The sequence below is a fragment of the Podarcis bocagei genome, assembly GCF_964188305.1.
Source record: "Podarcis bocagei genome assembly, chromosome: Z".
In the NCBI taxonomy this organism is placed as follows: domain Eukaryota; kingdom Metazoa; phylum Chordata; class Lepidosauria; order Squamata; family Lacertidae; genus Podarcis; species Podarcis bocagei.
In genome coordinates, this window is record NC_138140.1 from 22,101,261 (window position 1) to 22,123,491 (window position 22,231).

General features: G+C 43.5%; 1 protein-coding gene and 1 long non-coding RNA gene across 14 annotated transcripts in view; one reads left to right on the forward strand and one right to left on the reverse strand.

The window, feature by feature from the left end:
• Window positions 1-22,231, reverse strand: part of LOC308578395 (rho GTPase-activating protein 20-like) — an 88,313-nt gene that overhangs the window by 43,891 nt on the left and 22,191 nt on the right. Inside the window, exon 1 of one of the 7 annotated variants that reach the window (XM_081178681.1) lies at window positions 19,269-19,385. The exons of 5 other annotated variants lie outside the window; for them this stretch is intronic. In XM_081178681.1, coding sequence (XP_081034807.1) covers window positions 19,269-19,370 — 102 coding nt within the window. In that variant the 5' untranslated portion in view covers window positions 19,371-19,385. Of the gene's footprint in view, window positions 1-16,893; window positions 16,984-19,268; window positions 19,386-22,231 lie in introns of those variants that run through there. One more of the 7 variants, XM_081178685.1, reaches the window with a different exon arrangement.
• Window positions 1-22,231, forward strand: part of LOC308578488 — a 44,140-nt gene that overhangs the window by 6,915 nt on the left and 14,994 nt on the right. For 4 of the 7 annotated variants that reach the window (XR_014003935.1, XR_014003936.1, XR_014003937.1 and 1 more), the window contains exons 1-2: window positions 19,685-20,109; window positions 20,565-20,674. This is a non-coding gene — a long non-coding RNA (uncharacterized lncRNA). Of the gene's footprint in view, window positions 1-19,684; window positions 20,110-20,564; window positions 20,675-22,231 lie in introns of those variants that run through there. The other 3 variants (XR_014003939.1, XR_014003940.1, XR_014003934.1) reach the window with 2 other exon arrangements.

Genomic DNA, 22,231 nt, shown 5'->3' on the forward strand with positions numbered 1-22,231 from the left:
ACTCTTAGAGAAGCAAGCAATGCTTGATGGCAGAGCAGATCCTGCATATAAAAGGTTCCTGGTCTAGTCAATGGCAACTACAATTTAAAATAGCTTGCAGGAGCATAAACTGGATTGAATCAAAGGTCCATCTTATCTAGAATTTAGTTTTCACAGTTGCCAACCAGATGCCTCTGGGAAGCCCACAAGCAAGTCATGAGTGCAATGGTACTCTCTCATTCAGGGTCAACAGTAACTGGTATGCCGATGCATATTGGAGGCAATATAGCCATCATGGCTATTGGCTACTGATAGCGTTATCCTCCAAGATCTTGTCTAATCTTCATTTAAAGCCATCTGAGTTGGTAGTCATCACTAGCAAGTTCCATATTATATAAGAGAGAGAGAGAGAACCTTTCCCTATCCATTTTCTCCATTCATATCTCTATCATGTCTCCCCATCCTCAGGATTTTTCTGAACTGAATAATTCCAAATATTATAACCTTTCCTTGAAAGGCATTTGCCCTGGAGGCCCCCATTGGGGCAGGTGAGAGTGCAAACCAGTAACAAACCAAGAGATGTGTATGTGTGAAAATTGACTAAGAAGAATAAGTGGGACCGGCACAGGATCTGTTGACCACAAGAGTTGTGGCCTAAAGTCTGTCTGACGTTTAGCCCCACATGCCTCCTGCAGCATCCAGCGGGAATTATAAATCTATGGTATAAATGCATTTGAGATACCGTGAAGATTTCTGGTTGTCTCACCTCAAAAAGGATATTGTAGAGCTGGAAAAATATCAATCAAAATGATCAAGGGGAGGGGAGGCAACCTAAGGCCCAGGGGCCGGATGTAGCCTAATTGCCGTCTCAGTCTGGCCTGTGGATGGTCCAGGAATCAACGTGTTTTTACATGAGTTTTTACATGTCCTTTTATTTAAAATGCATCTCTGGGTTATTTGTGGGGCATAGGAATTTGTTCATTTTTTTTTCCAAAATATAGTCCGGCCCACCACATGGTCTGAGGGACGGTGGACCGGCCCACGGCTGAAAAATATTGCTGACCCCTGATCAAAGGCAACGCTCCTATGAAGAAAAGTTGCAGAGTTTGGGACCCTTTAACTTAGAGAGAAGGCAAATAAGAGGTGACATGATATTTCTGTTTATTAAATTTGTATACCGCCCTTTGTCCACAGATTCAAAATAAAAACACAAAATTATAAAATTATGCAAGGTAATTTTATGGAAAGCGCGGAGAAAGAAAAGTTTTTCTCCTAGTCCATGGCACTTGAAATTGCATACAGCCAATGAAGATGAACATTGGATGATTTGGGATGAAGAAAGCACTTCTCCACAGAGCGCATTAATAAAGTATGGAACTTACTCCCATATGAGGCAGTGATAGCCACTGACCTAGAAGGCTTTAAAAGAGGATTAAGCAATTTCATGGAGAAGGCTTTTAATGGCTCCCAGCCATGATGGCTATGCTGCAAAGCTTCTGAATAACAGTTGCCGGAAATCACTGGGGGTAGTGGGCTCTTGTGCTCAGATTCTGCTTTTGGGCTCTCCACAGGTATCTGGTTAGCCACTGTGAGAACCAGATGCTGTCTTGGTAGGCCATTGGCCTGATCCAGCAAACTCTTCTTATGTTCTTATGCGGACCCAGGTGAGACCCCTGGTAATCTGAAATAGCTGCTGCCAATGCAGGAAAGCCAAGCAGGATGGCAGCCAGCTCTGTTAGAGGGGCTCTACACTCCTCCCATCCCCAGACCCAATACCATTGCACAGGCTCATCCCTGCTCCTACTAGCTATGGCGGCGGATGTGCCGCCACACAAGTCAGCCAAGGGCTTTGGGTGACTTTTTCTCCACTTTCTCCAGCTTTTTGTAGTGAAGTAAACAGAACTGTGCGCAGCATTCCGCATTTGATTGCATCACAGATGCGCATAAGGGCATTGTGACATGGGCAGTTAAAGTTTCAGACTCTTTCCTAATGATCCAGAGCATTTTTAAAAAATCACCTTTTCCACAGTCAAAATTATCTGGCAGCAGCAGTGGTCATGTTTATACAAAGAGCAACAGGAACTGCAGTGGTTTTTTAAAAAAAACAAAATGAGAAAAATATGCTCAGAAGGAGAGGGACACTCAGGCCGCATTCACACCATTATTATTACAGTGGTACCTCAGGTTAAGTACTTAATTCGTTCCGGAGGTCCATTCTTAACCTGAAACTGTACTTAACCTGAAGCATCACTTTAGCTAATGGGGCCTCCTGTTGCTGCCGCACTGCCGGAGCACGATTTCTGTTCTCATCCTGAAGCAAAGTTCTTAACCTGAGGTAATATTTCTGGGTTAGCGGAGTCTGTAACCTGAAGCGTATGTAACCCGAGGTACCACTGTATTATTATTATTATTATTATTATTATTATTATTATTATTATTATTATTTTATTATTATTATTTGCCCTTTACACTAAGGTCCCATGGTGGCTTACAGCATTAAAAGCAACTATTTAAATATGGTTTAGGAAAGAAATACGGCTCTCCTAAATTACATATTAGTTTAATATACTTATGTAGAGCTCTATTTACCATTATTGTGTAGGCATCTCTCTGATGACCTTCTGTGCTCGTTTTGGGGAAATAAAATAAAACATATTACAATTTAAGGCACTATGATACCACTTTAAACCGTCATGGCTTCCCCCAAAGTATTCTGGGAGCTGCAGCTTGCAAAGGGTGCTGAGAGTTGCTAGGAGGAACCCCACCCCCCATCTCCTTTCAGATCTACAATTACTAGAGTGCAATTCAATCCTTCCCAACAGGGGACACTGGGAATTGTTACTCTGTGATGGGAATAAAGGGTCTCCTAACACCTCTCAGCACCCTTAACAAGCTGCAACTCCCAGGATTCTCAGGGGGGAAGCCATGATGACTATTTGAAGTGGCATCAAAGTACTTTAAAGGTATAGTGTGAATGTGGCGTCAGTGCAGGAAAAGCACAGCTTTCTCCTGATTCCAGCTGCCCTCTGCCAAAGTGGCTTCCCCTGTTATAAAAGAGTTCCCAGATTCTTGTTTCATATGTTTCCATGTGTAGGTTGGTTGTGTGCAGGTAGGGGGCACAGGTAGGGGATGAGACCCAAATCTCCTGACGCCTTTAAAGACCAACTAATTTATTAAGGCAGAAGCTTTCATGGAATCTGTGTTATTTTTAAAGTGTCATCAAGTTATTGGGTGCCCCCCCCGCCAATGTAATTTTTAGCTAAGCTATCAGATAATCTCCCTTCTCAAAAACATGCCCACAGCATTGCATTGTGGGGTTGTGTTCTTGTTTTCTATCAGTGTGCAGCAGGTCACTGCAACCCCATGCAAGGAAATGATTTATTTATTTTTTTATGGAGAACAGATAAAACCTTGGGAGGCCAATTGGGAGAGGGGGAAGCTGTCCACAAAATGAGGTTCATATAACTTATTTCCAAACACCAACAGCTGCTTCCTGCTCCTGCTCCCTCACTTCCACACCATACCCTTCCAGGGTCAATCACTTAGTGTAAATATGGATCCGGGACTCCAAGCTGCCCAAAGTCACAGAAATACTAGAGGTCTCATTTGCTACTGTGGATTCTGGTGGCTTTTGAAAAATGTGCTTTCCCCTTTCAAAAAACTACAATTTCCAGCACCCTTAACAAACTATATTATCCATCATTCTCATGCGCTTTAAATTTATGGGGTGGATCTGCCCTCTGATATAGCTATATTATAGCCATTGAATTTCTATTCTATTCTATTCTATTCTATTCCAGAAGATGAATCTCAAGGGGTGTCCAGTGTACTGTCTATTCCTGTTGTGTTGGCTGAGCTTCAGTTAGTAAGGTTTGAGGATATGGACAAGGTGCTTGGATCGGTCAGGATGACGAGGTGCTCTGTACACTTGCCCCTCTTGGCTGATAAAAACTAGGAGGGAGGGGACAGCTGGCTGGGCCAGAGGGGTTATTAATGCCTCCTTGCGAGAGGGGGTGGCAGACTGACATTGGTAAAATAACATGAGAATCACCTTCAAATACAGTGGTACCTTGGTTCCCAAACGGCTTAGTTGTCAAACAAATCGGCTCCTAAATGCCGCAAACCCGGAAGTGTTAAGGTTTGCAAACGTTTTTCGAAAGCCGAACGTCTGACGCGGCTTCCGCGGCTTCTGCTTGAGTGCAGGAAACTCCTGCAGCCAATCAGAATCCGCACCTTGGTTTTCGAACGGTTTCAGGAGTCAAATGGATTCCCGGAACGGATTAAGTTCAAGAACCAAGGTACCACTGTATCTGATGGGTTGAACAATGGAAAATGGAGGAAGCTTGTTTTCTGCTGCTCCTGAAGGAAAGACCCAAACCGATGGATCCAAATGACAAGAAAGGAGCTTCAAACCAAACATCAGAAAGAACCTTCTGATAGTAAAAGCTGTTTGACAATGGAAAAGACTCCCTGGGAAGGTGGTGGACTCTCCTTCATTGCAGGCTTTTAAGTAGAGTTTGGATGGCCATCTGTCATGGATTATTTAGTTGTGATTTCTGCATTGTGGGGGGTTGTACTAGATGACCCTACAATCCTATGATTCTATGAATGCACACTACGGTAAAAGGAGACTGCTGACGATTACTTAGAAAATTGTGGCAGTACACAAAACATTCTGGCAAGAAGCCAAATGTAAAAGGTAATTCCTGGGTGCCAAGATCCAAGTTTGGGGCAAGTACTCTTTGGTGAGAGAGCCCCAGCAGAAATTTAAAATCACAAAATATGCAGCAAAAGCATGCAAATACGTATACACTAAAATATACCTTTGTGAGTACCAAAATTTCCTTTTTCCCCTGGCATAGAAAAAGGCCAGACGTTTGGTAAATTAAAAATGGCTAGCTTGCAAACTATTCAAAGTTCAGATTCATATGCTCCAGAAAGTTGCACAGGCAGGAAAATTCGGCTTAGTTTCAAAGTGGTGAAAGTTCCTAAGTTACTGGTATAAGAGTTACTTGTGAGAGCCATGCGACTAAGTTGGAGCAAGCAACTTGGCTTCTGCACACACTGAGTTCATTAGATAGCCTTAGGGGACCAAATAATTGATTCTAGTCCCTCCCAAGCTAGATAATCTAGCTAAGCCCGGCAATACAGTTTGCTCTATGGTTTTAACCCCTTTATGCTTTAATTAATTTATGCTTCTTGGTTACACGAGGCTGGTTATCCCACACTTTAAAGGGCATCAGTAAGGAAAGGACAGCAGGAGGAGGCTGTACCGCCTGGGAAAGGCAGGAGCCCTGGCTTAATGTGAACTTAAAGCTAAGGAGATTGGTTGTAAATATTTGGAGTAATGCGCCTTCACTTGATATTTTTACTATTTCCCCACCCCCTCATCCTGAGAGAGCATCTTAATCTGAGCTCAAAAGTTTTTGCAAAGATTTTGGGCCTGAAGGTACTAAATCACATCTGAAGGACGCTTTTTGAAAGGAACAAGCTGCCTCTTTCCTTCCAAGAAATGGAAGATGATTCATTTATTTTAAAATGTCCTCAAAACGAGGACATGCGGGAGGGGCGGAACACATATCTGCCAAAAGCAGTTTGTTGTTTTACCACACACACACACTCTTTTCTGGGAGATGGCACCAAGGGATGAGTTTGGCTCTCTTGCTGTCCTGCAAATTATTTATGCCAGCAAGGTTATTCATAAGATTTCTGGAAGGGGAATACACACACATATACACAGCTTAAAACATGACCTCAAAAGGGCAAAGTCCTCAGATTAAAGCCGCAGGAAACTGACTGTGTTTGCTCAGCAAAACTGAAGAGAGGATCTCCCAGGGACCACCTCCTAACAGGAGGATCATAATGCTAAGGGATGACAGACCATTTAGATAACATTCCCTCCAACATTCCTCAGACGAAATTAAGGACATTTCTCACACCCCTCCCAACTGACCCTTCTCAACCCCATATTTTTGTCCATCCCCACCAAGCAGTTCCTATCAGAAGAAGGGTAAGTGCTGCTGCAACCACTGCGCCAACAGGACACAACACACACAGAGGCGGAGCTAGCTGCTCAGGCACCCAGAGCGGCGCACATGCTGTGCACCTGGGGGTGGGACCATGGGGGTGGGGCAAGCGTCCCAGGGTACAAGCCGCCCAGGGTGTGTATGGAGTGAGCTGCCCATGGCGGGCTGCTTCCTGGGCGGTGGCGGGGAGGGAGCCACGCTGCTTTGCCAGCAGCCTTCCTCTCCTCTTCCTTTTGACAGTTTAGGGGAGGCTCCCCCCCCCAGGAAGCAGCCCAGGAGCAGGGGGCAACGACGCGCCATCCTCCCGCGTCTCCCAAGCCTCCCCCAAGCTGTCAAAATGAAGGGGGAAGGCTGCCTACAAGGTGGTGCAGCTCCGCCCCTTCCCTGACAGCTCAGGTTAGGCTTGGGAGTTGCGGGCAGGCGGTGTGCCAAATGTCACCCCCCTCAGTGATGACACCTGGGGCGAACTCGAGAGTGTGCTCTCCATGCAGTTAGTGGTTAAAAACAAACACCAACAAAAAGTCCTTTAAAAACGGGGGCGGGTTTTAAGGTCCTATTAGATTCAGCAGGGCTTACTCTCAGGTAAGTGCAGTTAGGGCTGCAGCCTTTGTGACCCAAGTTTTGGGTCCTTTTTAGGTTCCAGATGTCACTGCTTTACACCCACCCCCCAATATTTGAAAACGTCAGCTTTGTACTTATACACAAATTGGCCGGGAACTGCATTCTCTGTGTTTTTATCAATTTATTTAAAGAACAACAAACTGGTGATTGCTTTAACTTTTTGATATGTGGTGATTTGAATCATGAGGATGAATTAGAAGAACTGCTGAGTCTTGAATGAGTCTTGCTTTGGAATTGAGGACTTCATTACATTTTCTTCTGCCTTTTCATTTTATTTTGTCCTAAGGGCTTGTTAGAGATAATGTGTAAGTGTGGTGTCAGCTCCCTAAAGAAAAAGGTCGACCACTCTGGGAAACGGGGGTGGGGGAGCGCCGGATATGCTTAAGACGGCCTTGATGGCTCCTATCAGCCTCGAGAGCCAGCATGGCCAAACATCAGAAATTATAGGAGCTGGAGTCCAACCACATCTTGAACGCCACATGTTTCTCATCCTTGCCTTCATGAGACTGCTCACAAAGAATGCTTCGCTCTGGCATCTGCTACCTGAGGCTGCTGCCTCACTCTGCCATTGGTAGTGCTGGCCGTGCTGCTGCTGCTGAGGTATTAACCCTGCCACAGTTCCTGTTAAACGGTAATAAAGTTGTGGTCCTTGTTAACCCGGAGGCCTGCCCAGATGTTTAGAAAGTTGATTTGAATTTTAATCTGTTTTTAACCTCCTGCTACTTTAATTTTTTGAAAGTTGTTGATTTTCTTATATAACAAGAGGAAGAAATCAATAAAAATGTTTTTTAAAGTCTTTAAATTGTTTTTAGCTTTTCTACTTGATAATTTTAGCATTTTAGAAAACTGCTTTAAGTTTTTTTTTACAATCAAGCCAAGTATGATGATGATGATGATGATGATGATTATTTGCACTGGCTGCTGCACAGCTCTGTGTAGAGCACTTTCAGAGACAGCTGCAATTAGTCATGATAATACTGTGGTTTGATAATTTCCTTATTAATTTTATTGCTTTTTATTATTTGTTTTATTGCTTGCTTTTGTCAACCCTTCTACTACTGTTTTTATTATCATCACACAGTATCTTCATTTTTCCATTGTGCAAATATGATTTTGTCGCATACCTTTGAGCCTGGCCACAGAAATTCAAATGCCTTAGCCCCTAAGCAATGAAAGTTTCAAGTGATATGGGGTTTCCAGATTTTTAAAGGACAGAATTCAGGCTTGGTACTTCAGGAGCAGCACCACAAGCTACCTCAGCAGTTTAAACCTATCAGAGGAACAAAGCCAATCCTATGTCCTCAAGGGATAAACAGGCAGCTGGCATAAAACAAGGAGTCTAGAATATTTAATATCCTCTAAGCCACTCTAGATTTACAAAAGAGGGAGTAAAGGAGAGGTGTCAGCAAGTAACCAGTCCAAAATGAAATGCAGAAAATGACTATATTTTTAAAGTTCCCTAATGAATGGCTGGCAGAAGACGCACGCCTGGATCATTTATTGAAGGGCTGATGGGTTGTTACTTAATTAATTAGATTTGCTGCCTTTCAATCCAGAAGGATCTCCAATACCACTTATATTTAAAATAAATCAAGTACCATTACATGGCAGTGGGTGGTGGGGAGGAATACTTCTCTTTCTACCTCATTCAATCTACAGCATTTGCTCTGGGGTGGTGCATTTTCACAAAATCAGTTTCTGTGGCTGTTTTCCTGAGCTTCCACCCCACTGCATCTCAGAGTGCTTACAGCTCCATTCTCCAGGATAGCAGATTGCTTCACTACCCAAGGGCAGGCATCGAAGAGTCCTGTGCAACTGCCCTTGTTTCAGGTGATTTTGCTGGCCACAAAAGACAGGATCTGTGAGTTGTCGGCTGGAAGCTAAGAGCATATGAACAGCTCTGAGTGGGGCAAAAACCCATAGCCAGCAACCCCAGGGTTTTCAGACAAAAATCAGGTGCTTAATAGGTATTGGGGGGGGGGGCTTTTGAGAGATCCACATGCTCTGTTCTATAAGATTTTCTTTGAGCTGATTTGTTTAGTCTCTTTTCTGATTGGGTTGAATTCGAATAATGAGGCAGAGTTTTATTTATGAGAGGCAGTGTCCCATAGTGGTTAGAGTGGTGGACTAGGACCTGGGAGAGACCAGGGTTAAAATTCCCACTTGGCCATGAAGCTCACTGGGTGTGGCCAGTCCCTGCCTCTCAGTCCTCAGTCTAACCTACCTGAAAAGACTGTTGTGTGGATTACATGACAAGGAAGGGCATGTATGCCACCTTGAACTCCTTGGAGAAAAAGGTGAGATATAAATGCAATAAATAAATAAATTATTGCACATACCCTCTTCATGATAATTTTAAACTGGGTTAACTTTTTAATGTTGCAGTACAATGTTTAAGGGAAGTTGAGGGGAAATGCTGCGTCAAGGTTGTTCTGCCTATTAAAATAGAAGGTCTTCCCATCTTAATTTGTTAGGATATGGACTTCTAGCACAAAGGAATCACAAACCCAAAGGAAACTTACTTTTACTGTACACACTTTGCTTACACTCCAGACCAGTCCTGCCACACAGTTCATCATTCAATCATTCATACCCTTTCACTAACATTGGCTGTTGCAAAAACACTCAGCCAGTTCTTCAAATAGAAATCTACAACTGTGAGATGCACAGGAATGTATAATACAATACAGCTCTGTGGTCCCTTTATCACCACCAAGGCAAACTTTTACTGATGGTAGAGCTCAAGAACGGCCTGCAGGATCAGGCCAGTAGCCATCTCGTTCAGCATCCTGTTTTCGGTGGCCAAACAAACGCCTGTGGGAAACCAGCAAGCAGAAATCTCCTCTGCTGTGTTTTCCAGAAACTGGTATTTGTAAGCACTGCTGCCTCCCAATGTCAAGGCACAGCATAACCTCCATCATGACAAGAGGATTTATCAAATCCTCTCCCCCACCCCACCCCTTTTGGACATCAGTCCTACAAGAAATCTTCAAAATAACAAAGCATGTTATGTTCTGAGCTGAATCCTAGAAAAATAGGATCCAGAATGCAGCAGTCTGATTGGTCTGCAGGAGCCACCCAATCCAGCTCCTGGATGAAGTGAATCAGCAACCTGATTGGCCTTCAGGAGCAGCCCGGAATTAGCCAATCACACGGGACCCTTTGTGTAAATAATGTATACAGTGGTACCTCTGGTTGCGAACAGGATCCGTTCTGGAGGCCCGTTCTCAACATGAAAAGCCCGCAACCTGAAGTGCCATATCTGCTCAGGTGCACGGCGTGATTTGGCACTTGTGCGCATGCGCGAAGCGGGATTTAGCACATGCGCAAGCGGTGAAACCCGGAAGTAACCCTTTCTGGTACTTCTGGGATGCTGCGGGACACAACCTGAAAAAACGTAACATGAAGCAAACGTAACATGAGGTATGACTGTATATAGCTAGACGTTTTGGGGAAAGTTTCATTCATTGCTACTATGACCTGAATAAAGAGCATGAAATTCACACCTGACTCCAAGTATATTTCACAGGTATTAGAAGCCATTCCAGAACTGGCCCTATTAAATATGTTCCAAGACAACAAACGCACACTCACATTACAAAGAACTCATAAGCCACTTACTCTCCCTTGCACCATTCATACCTTCATTTCCAGTTTGGGAGGCACTCTGGCCTATATCAAATTAATATCTACTTAGAATAGACCCACTGAAATTAATGGTCCTTAGCTAATTATGTTTATCAATTTCAATGATTCTGCTCTAAATATGACTAACACTGAATATACCCCTCCGTGTATGCCCAGGGGTTTCCTGTCCTTGTATCGCGCTGGCAACTTCATGGCCACCTCTTTTCTTTTGGCAAGGAATTCTGAGCATGCTCAGAGGCTGCCTGTTTTGGCAACGTACATGGCTAATTACTGTCTGCAGTGTCTGTTTTACTGAAAGGCACTCGTTACGGTATGCACAGAGTCTTCGTGCCGTGGCACCAAGCAGGCAAGAAACAGTTTTATTTATTGAATGAAGTGTGCAAAGTAAATCACTTCTGGCTTCAGATATACCAGCTCCCTGTTTTACCAAGTAACTCTGCTGAATCATTACGGTTTCTTAAAGGGCAACACACAGAATGGGCACAATTCAAACCTGTCGAACTACCACCATAAACAGCCATATGCTATGCTTCTTGGTTGGAAAAAATTATTGTGAATGCTACATTAAACTGATGAAAGCTTCAGGATTTTGATAAACTGGAGGAATTACTTAAAAAACAACAACAAGAAAGCTATGGCAAACACCAGTCCCGTTCCAATTGTGTTCAAGTGCATAGGAGAAAGAGTGAACAGTTTCCTCCACTCCTTTAAAATAGCAAAACATTACGTTTTATTTATTTATTTATTTATTTATTTATTTATTTATTTATTTATTTACAGTATTCATATACTGTACTGCTTTTTAGGTGGATCTCACAAAACGTTGGTGAAACCTATGTGAAATACCATACACAGTGGAATACTATTCCTACTGCATGCCCATGAGATACTAATACCATTTCATGTCAGATATTAGATATTGCCAAATGCTAAATGCTAGTGCACACCAATTATCAAGTATTAGCAGCTACTATAGCAGGGGTTGGCAACCTAAGGCCCATGGGCCACAAGTGACCCATGGGGGTCTTTTAACCAGCCCCCAATCTGCCCCCAAACCAGGCCGCCCACTTGGTGAGTCCCTGCGCGCTGCACTAAAACAGTGCAGCATGACGTGGTGACTCACTTCCGCAGTGCTCAAAATCGTGTCTGCGCAGACGCCGAAAATCGTGTGTGTGCAGACGCTGAGGTCAGAAATCGCGTCTGTGGAGACGCAGATGCTGGAAATCATGCAGTCCAGCCCACAGAGGGATCTTCGCTGGAGTGAACAGGCCCAGGTGAGGTAAACCTTGCCGACCCCTGTACTATAGCATGCCACCCACCAGACACCACCAGATACTTTGCATACCACCTATTACGTAACTACTGCAAAATAGCTGTTATCAAATGTCAGCTGTCATACTCTTTTTCCTAGATAACCACAGGATATCACACATGAATGACTCAGACAATATTTAAGAAACATTCAAGCATCCAGCAAATTTCTGTAAAATATTCACCATCAAAATTCCAATTTTAAGCTGTTATTATGTCACTTTCCAATTAATGAGTAGCTGCCAGTTGTTTTTGTCTATTGTATTTTAAATTATGTTTACTGTATGCTTAGCTGTCAACTTTTCCCTTTACTTGCGAGGAATCCTATTCAGAATAAGGGAATTTCCCTTAAAAAAAGGGAAACATTGACAGCAATGACTATGTGAAAAAGCAATAAAATATATTTTTAAAAAGTTCACAGAGGAACGTTATTTGGATATATTTTGGAGTCTATTTGTTTCAGCTCCATAAATTGGCTGTGAACATAAATGAGCTTCTTTCATTTTATGATTTGCAATTATAATATGGCCAAAGAAGACCTAACATTTCAACAAGTGATGCAATCCCACTCACCTGGAAGTCAGCCCTGCTGAATGCAGTGGGGCCTGCTTCTGAGTGAATGTGCACAGGGTTATTGGGCTAACCTTTAAATAGGCAGCAAAGCCTCCATTTGGTAATTTTTTAAAGTGGAAGAGAAACAACTACTGTTAATGTCAGGAGAATGTTTGTGACTGTGTGTGTGTGCAAGCACGAGGGGGGTAGTATAAAAAGCTTAAGGTAAAATGGGTTTCTGTCTATAAAGATTCGTCTCCAGGCCAAGGTAAATTATGAAGTGAGGCATTTTTTTTTAAAGAAAGCAAACAAGCATTTCATTGGACTGATATTTGGCAAAAGGAGCATTTTTGTGCAGGCGCCAACCTTGAGGGCTGGAAGAATGTAGCACATTCCTCGGGGTCTTTTAAGATTGAGAGCAGGGCTGTTTTCTTACTCTTAGCACAACCCTTCTCAAAGGCGACAATTTTAAAGGCCAGAAAAGAGTTGGGTGCACCCACAGGAATATTTGATGCGATGGTGCAGAGGAGCCACACCGCTAAGGGGCTCCTTTCTACCTTAAGGTGACTGCAGGGAAAACTCTGCCAGAACCCACGTGTATTGGGGTGGGAGGAGTGTGGCACCCTGCCAGAAGAGGTGGAGCCTTGTGGGTCTTTCCCTGGGCCCACATCAACTCTCCCCTGAAATTGCAGGTGATTGGCAAGGATGCTCCGGGGTCAGATTAATGGTCTCTCTAGTCCTGCATCCTATTTTCTGCCCACAGCCCAAGCCAGACATGAAGGTGGTAAGCCTCCTTTTCTGTGGCTCTCTTGCAGCTGATATACTCTGCTTTTTTCTGGGGGGATGCAGGGGTAAAGGTAAAGGTAAAGGTACCCCTGCCCGAACGGGCCAGTCTTGACAGACTCTGGGGTTTGTGCGCCCATCTCACATCTATAGGCCGGGGGCCAGCGCTGTCCGGAGACACTTCCGGGTCACGTGGCCAGCGTGACAAGCTGCATCTGGCGAGCCAGCGCAGCACACGGAACGCCGTTTACCTTCCCGCTGGTAAGCGGTACCTATTTATCTACTTGCACCCGGGGGTGCTTTCGAACTGCTAGGTTGGCAGGCGCTGGGACCGAGCAGCGGGAGCGCACCCCGCCGCGGGGATTCGAACCGCCGACCTTTCGATCGGCAAGCCCTAGGTGCTGAGGCTTTTACCCACAGCGCCACCCGCGTCCCTTATGCAGGGGTACCCTATCCCTAAACATTTTGTGAATCTTTGTACTTTTGTCCATTTACTGTATTATTTTTCCTGATTTGAACCCTAAAATAGTGATTTTCTTGACTCAAGATTGGCTGCAGGACACTCTGGCAGCCAACCATGGAAGCTGTGCCAGATGTTCGGCCTCCGAAAATCATTCAAAAACCAGAACAATCATTTACAGGTTTTTGATAGTTCGGGAGCCAAAACGTCTGAGTTTACAGGCTTCCGAGGTTCCACTGTACCCTTATACATTTTTTAAGAAAAAAAGCACTGGATATACTACCTTAAAAGAATATGGGTCACATCTACACTGTGATGTTTAATGTGCTATATAATTTAATGTGCTATAATACCCCCTTAAACAATCAGGGCTCCCATCCCCACAGAATTCTGGGAGCTGTAGTTTGTTCAGGGTACTGAGAGCTGTTAGGAGGCCTCTGTTCCTCTCCCAGGGCTACAATTGTCAGGAATCTCAGGAAAGGAGAGATTTGTCAAACTATGCTGAAAACTGTAGGGGCCTGCTAACATCTCTCAGCACCCTGAACAAATTACAGCTCTCAGAATTATTTGGAGGAAACCACGATTGTAGAACCATAACATTTTAAATGCATAGTGTGAACTTGGCCATGAAGTTTCGTTCTATGTCTGTATTTATAAGCCACCTTTCTGCAAAGGCATCCAAGGTGGTCACAAATTTTAAAATAAAGATGGCAACTGTTTTGCACGAGGGCTTCTGTTCCTGTCCCCCATGCATGGCTGTTGAGCGTGTATAAGCCCACCTTGCCCATTCCACTCCCAACCCCCATTCTGCCCTTTTCCAGGTCCAAAAGGACCCACACATTGGAGGTTGCACATCAGTTGGACTCATGCAAAATGGTCGCCATCTGTACTGAAAGGAACACACATCAATTGTCCATTTCCTTACATTTATATCCTACCTTTCTTCCACTATGTAAACACCCAGCCACTGAACAGCAAGGTAGTACCCACTTGGACATTCAGAACAGCACCCTGAGAGTCACTTGTTGGGCCTATTTTCCAGGGAACATCCTTGATTTAGAGAAGCCATCCCGGTTTCTGATTTGATTCTAAAATGTCCTGCTTTTCCTTAGGACGTCCTTAGGATGTTGGCAAGAATGGAGCTATCCAACCCCCCAAGCTGTCTGAAGGCATTCCTGTATATGGGAGGGGTTTTTATGTTTAATATTTTATCATGTTTTTATATATGTTGGAAGCTGCTCAGAGTGGCTGGGGCAACCCAATAAGATGTGTGCGGTATAAATAGTAAAATTATCGTTATGGAATGGATGTCCCTATTTTCATCTGAGAAATGTTGGAGGATATGTACTAAGTGCCCCTTCTGGCGCTGATGCCATGAGTCCCTGGCTCCCTTGCTTAAGCCTAGAGCTTTATTTTCAGCCAGAACTTAGTTTTGGCCCCTTCTAAGAGAATGAGGCAAACATTCATAGTGAGTTCCAGCACCTCTTTTTCTAGAATATTTTATGTATTTATTTACTGAATTTATATACCTTATGCCATATTATAGCAAACCATCATTTGCAGACATTTCCTATTCCACAAATGTGTCATTTCTCTCTCCATAGCCATCCATAAAATGATTTACGTTCTATTGGGGAAAAAATCTTTCTTTTTTGTGTCCTCCTGGATTAATGGGCAGCCAAGCCTGTTTGATAACTGGCAGCATAAAGCATACACACCCCCCCTTAGGAGTGTGCAAGAGTCCCAAAATTTGCCTTGTATCTGCTTCCAAGTTGCTTTCTTGCTCTCTCCACTCAACCCATATTGTTGTTGTTTTATTTGTTTGTTTGTTTATATCCAACCTTTTCCCCAGACTGGGACTCAAAGTGCTTTGCACACATTAAAATAGCACAGATAAGATACAGAAAGCTGAAAACATACAAAAAGTATTTAAAAAGTAATTAAAACAATACAAAAAATTGGTATTGATATACAGATAATAAAGCCCTATTAAAAACCCTTTCCTTAAAAACTAGCCTGTTCCTAAAGGCCTGCTGAAACAAAACAGTATTCACCTGCTGGCGAACCCTCAAGGTGAACCCTGAGCTATTCTGCATCCTGCATGAAGCGAAACTTGAACTTTTCTCTTTCTTGTATAAACTGGGTGAAATTTATAGGCACAGCAGCCATTCCAGCATGGACCAAGACTGCCATATTGCAGGTAAATAGGTCCCCACAAATAGGGATTTGTTTTGTGAGAAGAAAAAAAGGAAAGATTGACTTTCCTCCACAATCCTCCATCTCCTGCTCTTTGCTACCTTAAAATCACGAAGAACTGTCCAATTGGTCTGCATTATTGCTTGCTTGCACATTTTGCTTAGAACTTTTCAGCTTTTCCTTTGGCCTTTTACCTTTCCAGGGCTTGTGACCTCTGTCAGTCTTGCAGGCCTCCAAGAGTCCCCAGAACACAAAGCTTTGCAAAACGTAGGGCTCTGAAGAGCATTACAGGGTTTATCATTTTAATATTTTTTTAAAAAATATCTGCTGCTAGGCTTTAGCAAAACAGAGCTCCTGCTGGCATGTTTGCATCATGTTGCCCCTCTACACTGCCCCACCCCTGCAGAAATTGACTTCTTTGGCTCACACAACAGATCTTTGGACCAATGCGTCCAAAATGTTTTGAAAAGAGGTAGCCATTTAAACCAATCCTTTCAGACAGCAGAGGCAGTTACTTCAGCAATACAGCAATTCCTGGCAATACAGCAATTTCACCAACAAGCTAACAATATCACAGTATAGGAAGTTCATTCTTCATAACTGATTGATTTTCTAGCCATGGCCAATAAACAGTATATCTGCGAAATAATAGGCACTTTAGTACTCATGCATCCAAGTACATACATTGTCCTCATCGAAATGCTCTCCCATAAGTCTCTCTGTCTCATTTATTCTAAATTTACCATTTCTCGAAAAAGGTTTTTCCATTAGATATTCTGTAGAGGTAAGTATGATTTTGCATGGATACTGCAAACAAACAAACAAACAAACAAACAAACAACCTTACGTGCTTCAGTGCAACTGTGGACTTATCCACAGTTACTTTTTGCCCCACACTTTCCAAGCATGGTCCATGCTTTAAAGCTCTATGTCCAAGTGCTCTCTTTTTTTACCTGTGAAATCCCACTCTTTAAAGCTCCATTGGAGCAAGGAGCAATCCCCAGAAAACCCCAATTGATGTTTGTTGCACTTTAGCTTTAAAGAGTGAGTTTTCGGACTACTTGACTTTGAAGATCCCTTTCGACTCTACAATTCTGATTCCTCAGCTGTAGATTCCCTCAATTCTTTTAAAATTTGTCTCCTTGTTAAACTCAGCCTGCTCTCTTCCTCAGTTTGATTACACCCATATCATACATTTAAAGCATGATTACACTGCTTTTAACAGTCATGGAGAACCAGAGAGGTACAGTTCCCTGCACCCTTAACAAACTACAACTTCCAGCATTTTTCATGACTGTTACAGTGACATAATAGTACCTTATATCTATGGTGTGGATGGGATGCACGTGAGTCTTTCTCACTACGAGGATGTTTTCTGCTCTTTCTTTGCATTCAGATGACTTCCTAAGTTAGGGATAGAAGTCCAGCTCAGCTTGCATTTTAATGTGAACCTTTCTAACTCACACACATACATGCACTACAGATCTCCTTCAAAATTTAGCACTTCTTTCTGAAGAAACCAGAGGCCTTTCTCCTGGGCATGGTTGGCCAATTGGTGCTAAAGAAGGATAGAACTTTATGTATGCTACAACAGCAGCAAGAATACTTATTGCAAAGTATTGGAAGACACAAGATCTACCCACCCTGGAAGAATGGCAGATGAAGGTGATGGACTATATGGAACTGGCGGAAATGACTGGCAGAATCCGAGACCAGGGAGAAGAGTCGGTGGAAGAAGATTGGAAGAAATTTAAAGACTATTTACAGAAATACTGCAAAATTAATGAATGTTAGAATGATGTCGGAATGAAGTTAAGTGGTTTTAGCAGCAATGTTACAAAGGAGTATGTAAAAATGGATTGTTAACAGGTGAGAATCTAAAGTTATAATATATTAAGATAAAGGATTAAGATAAAAACAAAGAGGGAAAGGATTTGCTGAATTAACTAACTGAACTGGAATACAAAAAAGGGAGGTGTGAGGAGGTCAGGGAAACAAGTAAATGAAAGACAAGACATAGAAAGATTGATTTGTTTTTAATTGTTTTTATTTTTCTGTATTTTGTATTTTCTCTTTTCTTTTTCCCCCTTTTTCTTATTTTTGTAACCTTTTCTGAAACTTTAATAAATATCATTTTAAAAAAACAAAAACAAAATTTAGCACTTCTATACATTTTGTGTTGCAGTTTTCCAATCCCCTGCCCCAAAATATGTACAAAACGCACATATCGGGGGACAGTGTGCTTACAAATGCATAGATGTGTTGCAATAGCATATCAAGAAAATATGCTACATTAGGTAGAACTGCTTGCAAAAATGTATATATTAGGATAAAGTGCTCCCTAAATGCTGGTAATTTCTTGTGAGGACTTTTAAAAATCTGACAAACTGAAATTAAGACTTGGAAAACGAGTAAGTAAAATTGCCTATCTGTATTTAAGACTCATATTTTTCTTTAGCTTCTTGGGGGGGGGGAGGAAGGGGACTCTCTTGTAAGTGAATTCAAACACTCATCCCCCATCTAATGCCAAATGTTTCACAACTTGAGAACCAAACACCAAGGGTTTTTATCCATACTGTACTTACCTTTTGCCCTGCACTTTCCAGGCACAGTCCATGATCTGGGTATGCGTGGGCCTTTCTTTGTCCTGCTGTTTAGGACTGAATCACAGCAAACATCAATTTGCATTTTCTGCGGACTTCTGCTTGCTCCGATTGAGCTTTAAAGAGCAGGTTTTCACAAAGAGAAAAAAATCTTTATGTAGTGCTAGCAGTGCAGACACTACATGCAAAACATCAGTAATTCATTCTTTAAAGAGGTGTTCATTATACTATGGGAATTTGATGCTTTAAGTAGAACCATAGAATCTTATAATCAATTGTAGAGTTGGTTGGAAGGGGCCATAAGGATCATCTAGTCCAACACCCTGCAGGCAGAAATATGCAACTGTCCCATATAGGGATCAAACCTGGGCATTATCAGCACCATGCTTTAACCAGCTGAGCTAACTTGATTTTTTTTTTTTACAAGACAAGGAAAGCAAAGAATCGATGAGTTTGAACAAGAATGGGAACTAGTTAAGAATTATTCTTAAAGCAAGGGATCTGTTGTACAACCAATCTTCTATACGTACAATATGACTAATTTAATAAGCCCTAACTACTATTATGATTGGACATGGGTGGCGCTGTGGGTTAAACCACAGAGCCTAGGGTTTGCCGAACAGAAGGTTGGCAGTTTGAATCCCCGTGATGGGGTGAGCTCCCGTTGCTCAGTCCCTGCTCCTGCCAACCTAGCAGTTTGAAAGCACGTCAAAGTGCAGGTAGATAAATAGGTACCGCTCTGGCGGGAAGGTAAACAGCGTTTCCGTGCGTTGCTCTGGTTCGCCAGAAGCGGCTTAGTCATGCTGACCACATGACCCGGAAGCTGTATGCCGGCTTCCTTGGCCAATAAATTCTGCGACTGGACCTAATGGTCAGGGGTCACTTTACCTTTACTATTATGATTATACTGAGCATGAATAGTCCCAATATTTGTACGTTATTGATGGTCGGTCTGTGCATCCATTCATGCTTATTGGACTTTTCCAGGATTCAGTACACATGAGAGTTTTGCATTTCCTCCCCTTTTTGCGTAATAAAAATTAAAATAAAAATTAAAAACCTGAGCTGGAGTTGTGCTTTAAATATCACCTCTACTGGACGACCTGCCTGCAGATCCCAGATGCCTGTAGTGCTGGTGCATCTCAGCTTGGGAGATACGGTCAAAGTTGTAGATTTGGCAACAATTTTCATGCTGATTAAATCGTTTCATTTGCAGCTTGGCAGTGGAAAATAGCTTTCAGCCAGGCAACTTTCTACATCTGGTTTTCATTAGAGTGGAACATTAATCCCTTTATGCTTTAAAAGCATCACACAACGGGCACAGCCTCTGATTTGCTAAATAGCATTTGAAGAGGTGGCTGGTGGAAAAAGTGGACTAATGGGGCACTTACAGCAAACATGCCTTGAAAAGCAGCCTCTGATGACTCACCTCCCTGCCGAAACAGGGACTGGAGAGCAATCTGCCACCAGAGCCTTTGCAGGACAGAAGGGAAGGAAGAGGTTCCATTCATATTGGGACCCGTGTCTGAAGTCCCAGAGTTTTTGGGTGCAGGGCACCCATAATTTATGGAATTAGTAAAAGTTAGAATTAATCAAGGTTTGATTTACTGTACCAAACACTGCTGGGTTAAGTTTTCCCGACAACGAGCCAGCCCAGCTTGACATAGCTTGCCAGGGATAAGCCATTAAGAAACAAAGGCTGAAATGGCCAGTCATTAACCCATCAATAGAAGAAATCAACAAGACAAGAACTCTGCCTTGCACAGAGAGGGAGGTTGCCAAGGTTACAGAGAGCAATGATGTCAGCGGAAGGGGAAGCCGCATTTGGCAAGGGTTTCTGGGAAGAAGGGGGTTGCAGGAGCCATGTGGACTGACTGGAGCAGGCTGTTACAAAGAGACACAGAGGTCTAATGATTTGCACCTGCAGGAAGTATGCCCCTCTTGAGATGTGCATGCTCTGGAATTCTCCACAGTAGGCTTGAATGCATATATGTGTCAGTAAAAACACATATCTTAAAGACAATACAGTCTCTGCTGTGCCCGATTTCCAAATGAAACACAACTCCTGTGTGGGCCCCTGGAATGCCCTGAAATCTTGTCACCGCGAGGCAGAGATTGTGGGTGGTACATGACAATATTAACCAATATACTTTCTTTATGCCCCCTCCTAAGAACACACAGAAATACTATGTAAAAGAGACTGCTTTCCTTCCTTCCTTCCTTCTTTCCTTCCTTCCTGCCTGCCTGCCTTCCTTCCTTGTGCCCATGTCCCAATATGGAAAAGTTTAAATTTTAGGGTTTTTTGAGTTCTTAAATGTGATACTTTGCAAGCATTGTAATGATACTATGCATTTATCATAGTGTATGGTTTCTTTTATATTGCAGCCTGCTTTGAGAGACAAATGTTGATGCTCCCGCCTGGAAACAAATAACACGGAACCCGGAGCAACTGGGGGAAGCTGTTTTTAATGAGAATGGGGCAATGGTGAGTCAAGGTAAGCTTGGGGGGGTGCTGGGGGCATGGAAAAGAGATTCCTCCCTATTTACACTACAGTGTAAAGCTTTGGGGAACATTCTGCTTTACTATTAACTCGGCTGCAGGCTCACATATCCCCCCCCCCCTTGGGGCTGGCCCATGCACGAGACAAAGTGAGGCGACCACCTCAGGTGGCAGGATCTACAGGGGCACCTGGTCCTGCTTCTAAGGAATGCAATGTCCCCTGCTGCTGCTGCACAGCCAGCAATGGCTGTGGTGCACTCCTTGGAGGCTGGATCTGCCAGTGTGATTCAGCGTGGGCCCCTTCCCCCACCACACCATACTTTGATTCACACTTCAGCCAAAAGGTAAGGTTGATCTGATTCCCTGCCTTGTTCCCAATGTTTATCTTTATTCCTCCCTTATTCCCGATGTAGTTCTTCAATCCTCGCTTGTTCCCTGGTGGGAGGGCACCATTTTGTGGTTCACCTCAGGTGCCCACATGTATTGCGCTGGCTCTGCCTGCCTTGAATGCAGAAGGCATTCAGTTCCCTTTTGGTAGGTCTGGGAGAGCCTCCTGCTTGAAACTCTGGAGAGCCGCTGCCCATCAGTATCGACAATACTGGTAGATAGATCAGTGTAAGGCAGATTCCTGTGTAGCTATGGACCACCAACTGGCACCAGGTGCAAAACAGTGGCCTTGCTGTGTGGGTATACACACCAGAAACCTAAGGAGCACATGCACAGCCCAGGAAATTTGTGACCAGTGCCAGAACTAAGTTCTCAAGTCATTTCACACAGACACCCAGTTCTCTGCCTTTCTGAGTCCATGTTCACACCATACATTTGAAGCATTATTATGCCACTTTAAACTGTCATGGTTGCCACCAAAGAATCCTAGGAAGTGAAGTTTGTTAAGGGTGCCTAGAGACTCCTCCCCTATTCCTCTCACAGAGCTACAATTCCCAGAGTCCCCTGAGGAGAGGGATTATTAAAGCACACTGGGAACTGTAGTTCTAGGAGGGGAATGGGGGAGTTTTCTAACCACACTCAGCACCCTTATCATACTGCAGTGCCCTGAATTCACTGGGGGGAAGCCATAGCTGTTTAAAGTTGCAGCTTAGTTCTTTATCCTGTGCCTGTGGTGTTGACTCATTAATTGTGCACTTGAAGTGGATTTATGCTGAACCCTCCACACACCTACCCACTTTGTTTATTCATTTAGACCATTTCTAGATGGTAGATGGAACATCCTCAAACTGCCCGTAGCTAAATGAGACTTTGCTTCTATTGATGCAGCCTAGAATTGCATGCGGGTGGCGCTGTGGATGTGGGTGGCGCTGTGGGTTAAACCACAGAGCCTAGGGCTTGCCGATCAGAAGGTTGGCGGTTCGAATCCCTGCAATGGAGTGAGCTCCCATTGCTCGGTCCCTGCTCCTGCCAACCTATCAGTTTGAAAGCACGTCAAAGTGCAAGTAGATAAATAGGTACTGCTCCGGCGGGAAGGTAAACGGCGTTTCTGTGTGCTGCTCTGGTTCGCCAGAAGCAGCTTAGTCATGCTGGCCACATGACCTGG